Raw genomic sequence first — 7,887 nt, 5'->3', positions numbered from 1 at the left:
ATCCAAATGATAACCTTTGAGACCACTTTGTAAGCCACACCCCTTTTCCAATCCAATTGGCAACATCGATGGCTATTGACGGCAACACCGACCCCGAAGACAAGCGGAATCAGCGTGCAATGGCCAACGTGAATCCTACACGATGCACTTTACGCTACATTTTGCATTATCCCCATCGCAGACATGCGAAATTGTTCGATAGCTTGCTCAATCAGTGTCGGACAATCATTTAAGCAGCAGCAGCCGATATGGTTTCCTCCACCACCTACACTAGCTTACAAGTAGCAGCGGCAGTGCCAGTGACTATAAAATGGTACACTTGGTTCACCGCCTGCTCATTTATCGCACTATCGCACTGACGGACGGTCAGTATTTTATTTATCATCGACGGCTATCGGACACTGAAGGCAAATGGAAACGGATCGACTGACGGGCAGCAAATTCAGCAGCAGGCCGTTGTGGTCGTAAACAGTTCTTATAAGAACTATAGTAATTGAAGAATGGAAAGATTTTTCTACATTTTCTAAAATGGTTTACGTTCCATTTTGCGTTATACCATGGTAACATGGGAAATGCTTGCTCAATCAGCGTCGAATAATCATTCGAGCAGCAGCAGCAGTTGATCTGGTTTCCCCCACCACTCACCCGCCTGCTCATTTATCGCACTATCGCACTGACGGACGGTCAGTATTTTATTTATCAACGACGGCTATCGAACACTGAAGGCAAATGGAAACTGTAAGCTCGCCCGTCGATCAGTCAACCCCTCGTTTCACCGCTACGACGTAGCAAGTGAACAACGCCCACTGTCATCGCTGATTTAGATCGCATCATCATTGTCATCTGTAGCAAGTCTTAAACTGTCATCGTAAATGATAAGCGAAACCACGTTACGTGCAGCTAAAAATTATTCGTTGAGCTTATTTCCTAAAATTTAATATTACCCACAGCTAAAAGTGCTTAAAACTATCGCTTAAAACCTTTACTTAATCTAGTGCTATAGGGTATGTAAGTTGACAATGACACAAATTGATGATTTCAAGTGAATTTCATAGTTTATTCTTACCAGCTCTATAAGTCACATGCTCTCTCGTAAAATTACATGCAAGGAACTACGAAGCAACACAATTAATCTAATTATTGAAAATTATCTATCAAAACGGTAAAACTAAATGCAAATCAATTACTATTAGTATATTTAATTTTGCTCGTTCTGTGCAGGTACGCGAGAACGTAAAGTGTACGGAACGTGTCATCAAAAGTAGGGTTAGAAGAGAAGTGAATTGCTAAAAGTATGGTTACAATTATATTGTTACATTCGCAAGCTAATTTTACTATTCCCAACAGGAATTTGTAACTCATATTGATGAAATATAGTTCATAGATTCGTAAATTCTGGCGAACTTCGCAGCTTCTCTCCCAACATTTTACAAATTCTTTTATTTGATCTAAGAGATGCCGTCATCGAAGCATTCCAGGTTGCAGATGAGCAAGGTGGTTCAAGTGAACAGGTAGTCAATGACGATGTCATGCAAATCCCGCCCGGTCGAGAGAAAACTTCCGGTGCTATTTCGAACACCCAGGTAATTGTAGAGAATACCAATAAAACGAATTGCCCCGTAACGGGAACAATGCCAAAAGGGCATGCTGTTGGAGATGGTGTAAAAAATAAACCGGGTAGCGCTACGAGTGTCAGACGTAATCCGCCGCGGAACGGTCGCGCGAATCGGGTGTCAAGTTGTCAGTTGTGTGATGAGCTAGATAACGAAGATATGGTTCAGTGCGATAGCTGCGATATGTGGTACCATTTTGCATGCGTGAATGTGACGGCGGAAGTTCAATACGTTGACTGGAATTGTTTCAAGTGTGCTGCAGCAAGTAACAAGCAAGTGGCTCCCCCTGTAGAAAATCCAAGCAAAGGATCTTTATGTCAGCCAGGTCCACCCCCATCCCTGCGAAGTAAAGGTGGTGCACGGAGTGGGAAAAGTGAGGCGAGGAGAAGGTTGAAATTGGAGTTGTTGAAGATAGAGGAAAAAAAGAAGCTCGAGCAGAAGTATTTGGATAAGAAGTTTGAAGCGCTTCGTGAGTTCGGAAGTGATACTGCTTCCGTCATAAGCTATTGCGGAGCGAGTAAAGAGTCGAAGATCGTACAGTGGGTAGCGGATACCGAACGTTGTGGGGAAGTGGATTCCGGTTTAGAGCCTGAAGAGAGGGAAAGGTTTGTACCAAGCAACTTGTTGGAACCTGCAGAGCATACTGCTCCAAATCTCAGAGGGAATCCTGATGTTACCGGGTGCAATCGTACTGTTCCTCGTGTCGTGGATAATAATCCGACGTTAAGTGATCCGCGTATGTCTGCCCCTGCTCCAGTTCTCAGAGGGAATCCTGATGTTACCGGATGCAATCGTACGGTTTCTCGTGTCGTGGATAATAATCCGACGTTGAGCGGTCCACGTATGGTTACCCCCGCTCCAAAGCTCAGAGCGAATCCTGATGTTACCGAATGCAATTGTACTGTTCCTCGTGCCGTGGGTAATCATCCGACGTTGAGTGATCCGCGTATGTTTGCCCCAGGACAAAAGTCAACACCAATGCGCTTGAGCCAACGAGCCCCAATGCTTCCGCCCGCGCCACCAGTTGCTGATGAAACGGTATGCATCCTAAACAGGAGTCAGCTTGCTGCAAGACAGGCAGTGTCTAAAGATCTTCCCGACTTCAGCGGTAATCCTGAAGATTGGCCGCTCTTCTTTTCTGTTTTTAGTAACTCCACTCATATGTGCGGGTTTACGAATGAAGAAAACATGCTGCGACTCCGAAAGTGCCTGAAGGGAAGGGCCCTGGAAGCTGTCAAATGCCGTCTGCTCCACCCGTCCAACGTCGGAGGTGTTATGTCTACATTAAGAATGCTGTATGGGAGACCGGAAGCAATCGTGCAAGCAATCGTCAAGAAGGTTCGGGCTTTACCGTCACCAAACATCGATAGGCTAGAGACTGTCGTCAATTTCGCGCTCACAGTAGAGAACTTGGTCGCAACAATCCTAGCTTGTGAAGTACACGACTTCGTGTACAACGCCTCGTTACGATACGAATTAGTAGAACGACTACCTTCGACACTGAAATTAGACTGGGCTAAGTACTCCAGGGACAAACCCAATCCTAATCTGCTCGACTTCAGCTCGTGGTTATACTCAACGGCAGAAGATGCTAGTGCGGTAATGCCCTCGGCAACCGATTATTCAAAGTCACGCTTCAGTAAGAAGGATGGATTCCTGAACGCTCACTCAGAAATCGAGGTAGCTAGCTCCAAGTCGTACACGGTTCCGCCAACAACGAAGTCTGCTAGTGTCAGTGAATCCGAGAAACAATGTCCCGTGTGCAAAGGTGCTTGCCCGAACATTTCGAAATGTAAGCGCTTCGCGGAATTAAGCTACGACGCGAGGTGGGCAGCGGTAAGAGAATGCAAACGGTGCCGAAAGTGTTTGAGGAAACATAACGGATCATGTAGGCAACAAAGACCATGTGGTACAAACGGCTGCACATTCCTGCACCATCCCCTTCTTCACAGCGATGAGCGACAGCAAGCCCGTGGCTTCGCAACGGACACGATTGCTGATAGAGCGAACGGCAAGACCTCTTATCAAAATTGTAATACCCATCAGGGTAATTCAAAACTCCTATTTCGGATACTCCCGGTCATTCTCTATGGTCCGTCGAAATCTGTTAATGTATACGCATTTATTGACGACGGATCCGATATCTCGTTGATGGAACAGAAGCTGGCAGAAGAGTTGGGAGTAACCGGTTCATCGAAGTCGTTGTGTCTCGGTTGGACAGGAGGTGCGCACCGAATGGAGACTTCATCAGAGTGTATGAATTTACAAATCTCCAGCTGCAGAAATCGGAAGCTGTACAAACTGACATCCGTACATACCGTAGAAAGTCTTAAAATACGTCCGCAGTCACTTCAGTATTCCGAGATGCAAGTTAGGTACCCATACCTTGCTGGCCTACCAGTTGAGTCGTACAAGAACGTCTGCCCTCAGATCCTGATAGGCGTCGATAACCTTAGTGTCGGAAACATACAGAACGCTCGAGAAGGACGAGCTGACGAACCAGTTGCCGTTAAGATGCGAATAGGATGGACAGTATTCGGAAGATGTGGGTCCGGAAGCGAAATGGTACAGTCCATTAACCACCATTCCGTTAAGGTCTGTCAGTGCAACAAAGACTCCGATGAAGACCTTCACCAAACCGTAAAAGGTTTTTTCTCGCTGGACAGTCTCGGAATCAGTAAACCAGAAAAAATGCTCCAGTCACAAGAAGATCGTCGTGCAGAGATGCTGCTTGAAACGCTAACGAAAGCGAAAGATGGGAGGTATGAATCTGGACTTCTCTGGAAGTACGACAATGTCTGCCTTCCGGACAGTAAAGGAATGGCTCTGAAGAGATGGCAGTGCCTAGACCGACGAATGAAACAGGATACGGTGCTGGCAAAGGCAGTGAGAGAAAAGATAGAAGATCACGTACAAAAGGGATACATTCGAAAGCTGACTGAAGAGGAGATCCAGGCCGAACAACATCGTGTGTGGTATTTACCCATATTCCCGGAAGTAAACCCAAACAAACCTGGGAAGACAAGGCTCGTATGGGATGCAGCCGCAGCCGTCCATGGTGTTTCACTTAATTCTGTACTGCTAAAAGGTCCAGACCTACTCACGTCTCTGCTGTCGGTCTTGATCCAGTTTCGCAAGTATCGTACTGCCGTTTGCGGTGACATTCGGGAAATGTATCACCAAGTTCAGATACGAGAGGAAGATCAGCACTGCCAGCGCTTTTTCTGGAAGGACAAGGAGTCCGACGTGAACCCTAGCACATATATAGTACAGGTAATGACCTTTGGAGCCTGCTGCTCGCCGAGTACCGCACAATATGTGAAAAACACGCATGCGAAGAGATTCGAGCAGGAATACCCCGCAGCCGTTGAGACGATAGTCAAACGACACTACGTCGACGACATGTTATTGAGTGTGGAAAGGGAATTACAAGCAATCCAACTATCTAAGGAAGTGCGAATGATACACGCATCAGCCGGTTTCGAGATCCGCAATTGGACATCGAATTCACCGGCGGTCCTGCACGCGATGCTTGAGACGACGGCAGGGGAGAAGAATCTAAGCGGCGAGAATTCAGTCGAGAAGATCCTCGGCATGTGGTGGGATAGCTCCTCAGATCATTTCACTTACAAGATCTCCACTCGTATAGACAAGCTTCTTCTGTCCGGACGACTTCGACCAACCAAACGGCAGGTTCTTCGAACTCTAATGATGGTTTTCGATCCATTAGGGCTCATAGGACATTTCCTGATGATTCTAAAAACGAACTGATTCTGACGAACCTCCATCGGTTGGGATGATCCGATAGAAGATTCACACTTCGAAAAGTGGAATACATGGTGCTCAGCACTCCCAGCGATAACTACCCTCGAAATTCCTCGCTGCTATCGAACGCTGACCACCACAGGCGACGATAACGATATCCAGCTACATATATTCGTGGACGCAAGCGAAACTGGCTATGCTGCCGTGGCTTATTTGCGATTCCAGGAAGGAAATACCATCGAATGTGCGCTAGTAGCTTCCAGGACCAAAGTTTCGCCACTCAGGTTCCTCTCCATTCCTCGTTCCGAGCTTCAAGCTGCAACTATCGGTGTCCGACTCGCTGACACAATCTGCCAATCGCTGTCCTTCCAGGTGAAACAACGAATGTTCTGGACGGATTCGAAGGACGTAATCTACTGGCTAAACTCCGACCATCGGCGATACACTCAGAACGTCGCATTCAGAGTTAGCGAGATTCTGGAAGGATCTGATATGCGGGAGTGGAATTGGATTCCGAGCAAACTGAACGTCGCGGACGAAGGCACCAAGTGGAAAGGCCACCCGGATTTGACCTCTTCTAGTCGTTGGTTTCGGGGACCAGAGTTCCTGTGGAAAACGCCAGACCTTTGGCCCATCTCAAAGGTTTACATAGAAAACACCACCGAAGAACTTCGCCCTCATCTCTTGTACCACACCACCAGAGTTGTTGAAACGGTAATAAATCTGAGTCGTTTTTCCGATTGGCGAAAGCTGCTACGCTGTACTGCTCGCGTCCTCCGTTACGTGCGTAATCTGAAGCTCTACACACAAAAGAAGATGCGAAAGGATGGCCCGCTACGAAAAGACGAACTTGCCGATGCCGAGTGCTATTTATTTCGTACAGCGCAGGCGGTCTACGTTGACGAAATCACCATGCTCTCAAAAAACCAAAATTCGGAGAACCCTGACAAGAACATACCCAAAACCAGTCCACTTTACCACCAGTGCGTCTTCCTTGATAACAGCAATCTGCTTAGAATACGAGGCCGAACACGTGCCTGTCCTTTCGTCACCAGGGACGCTGCTCAACCAATAGTGCTCCCTCGCGAACACACAATCACCCGGCTCCTTCTGCTCGGCTTTCACAAACGATTCAAACACCAGAACCATCAAACCATACTGAACGAAGTAAGACAGCGGTTCCGTATCCCCAAATTGAAAGCCACTTACAACAATGTCCGCAAAGAGTGTCAAGAATGCAAAAACAACCACGCGGTTCCCCAGCCTCCGGCAATGAGTGATCTACCATCACAAAGACTCGCTGCGTTTACCCGACCGTTCACCTACGTAGGGGTGGACTATTTCGGCCCTATGACAGTAACCGTAGGAAGACGGTCCGAAAAACGGTGGGGAGTCTTAGCAACATGCCTCACAATACGCGCTATCCACATAGAATTAGCTCACACACTGACGACCGATTCGTGCATCCTAGCAATCCGTAAATTCATGGCCAGGAGAGGCGTGCCATCCGTCATCTTCAGCGATCGAGGCACCAACTTCCAAGGGAGCAGCAAAGAGCTTCGGGAGGCTTTGAAGAGCATCAACCAAGAACAGCTCATCAAAGAGTTCACGACACCCGACACGGAATGGACTTTCATCCCACCGGCTTCCCCGCACATGGGCGGCGCATGGGAACGCATGATCCAGAGCGTGAAGTTAAATCTGGATAAACTGAAATGGGGAAGGCTTCCAACTGACGAAGTCCTACACAGTACGCTTCTGGAGATCGAGAACATAATAAATTCACGACCACTAACCACCATTCCCATGGACAATGACGAATCACCAGTACTCACGCCTAACCATTTTCTGCTGGGTTCATCAAATGGACTGAAACCGCTGGTACCTTACAATGCTACTCCCACGATGCTTCGAAACAGCTGGAAACAGCCACAAGTTGTGGCCAACGAATTCTGGCGATGGTGGTTGAGAGATTATCTGCCTGTAATCACCAGACGTACGAAATGGTTCATGAACGTGAAACCGATCGAGGTAGACGATATTGTGCTAATCGCAGATCCTAAGGCTCCTCGTAATAGCTGGCCCTTAGGACGAGTCATCGCAACTAGACCAGGACGAGATGGACAAGTGAGAAGCGCTACCGTGCAAACCAACAAAGGCATCTACGAACGACCTGCGGTGAAACTCGCCGTGCTCGACGTAGGCGTTAGGGATCAACACGCCTTCGGAAGACCTTCTGCGTATTCGAGGGGGAGTGTAAGCTCGCCCGTCGATCAGTCAACCCCTCGTTTCACCGCTACGACGTAGCAAGTGAACAACGCCCACTGTCATCGCTGATTTAGATCGCATCATCATTGTCATCTGTAGCAAGTCTTAAACTGTCATCGTAAATGATAAGCGAAACCACGTTACGTGCAGCTAAAAATTATTCGTTGAGCTTATTTCCTAAAATTTAATATTACCCACAGCTAAAAGTGCTTGAAATTATTGCTTAAAACCTTTACTTAAT

At 47.4% G+C, this 7,887-nt stretch overlaps 1 protein-coding gene across 1 annotated transcript; it reads left to right on the top strand.

The window, feature by feature from the left end:
• The first annotated feature begins 1,294 nt into the window (after positions 1-1,294).
• On the top strand, positions 1,295-7,685 carry LOC128745985 (uncharacterized). Its single transcript, XM_053843040.1, has 3 exons — positions 1,295-1,353; positions 1,412-5,205; positions 5,521-7,685. Exons 1-3 carry the CDS (start codon positions 1,295-1,297, stop codon positions 7,683-7,685), a joined length of 6,018 nt encoding a protein of 2,005 aa, XP_053699015.1.
• The last annotated feature ends 202 nt before the right edge of the window (positions 7,686-7,887 follow it).

Source organism: Sabethes cyaneus, chromosome 1 (genome assembly GCF_943734655.1).
Source record: "Sabethes cyaneus chromosome 1, idSabCyanKW18_F2, whole genome shotgun sequence".
NCBI classification, from domain to species: domain Eukaryota; kingdom Metazoa; phylum Arthropoda; class Insecta; order Diptera; family Culicidae; genus Sabethes; species Sabethes cyaneus.
Note: the sequence above shows the minus strand (reverse complement) of the source record. Positions and strands in the feature narration are given on the sequence as shown.

What these genes read in the sequence shown, in the direction of transcription:
- LOC128745985 (XM_053843040.1), top strand. Translation starts at nt 1,295, where the DNA reads ATGGTTACAATTATATTGTTACATTCGCAAGCTAATTTTACTATTCCC. An exon ending in ACTATTCCCAACAGGAATTT is followed by an intron (nt 1,354 to 1,411) that starts GTAACTCATATT and finishes CGAACTTCGCAG; the next exon opens with CTTCTCTCCCAACATTTTAC. An exon ending in TTCAGTCGAGAAGATCCTCG is followed by an intron (nt 5,206 to 5,520) that starts GCATGTGGTGGG and finishes TGACCACCACAG; the next exon opens with GCGACGATAACGATATCCAG.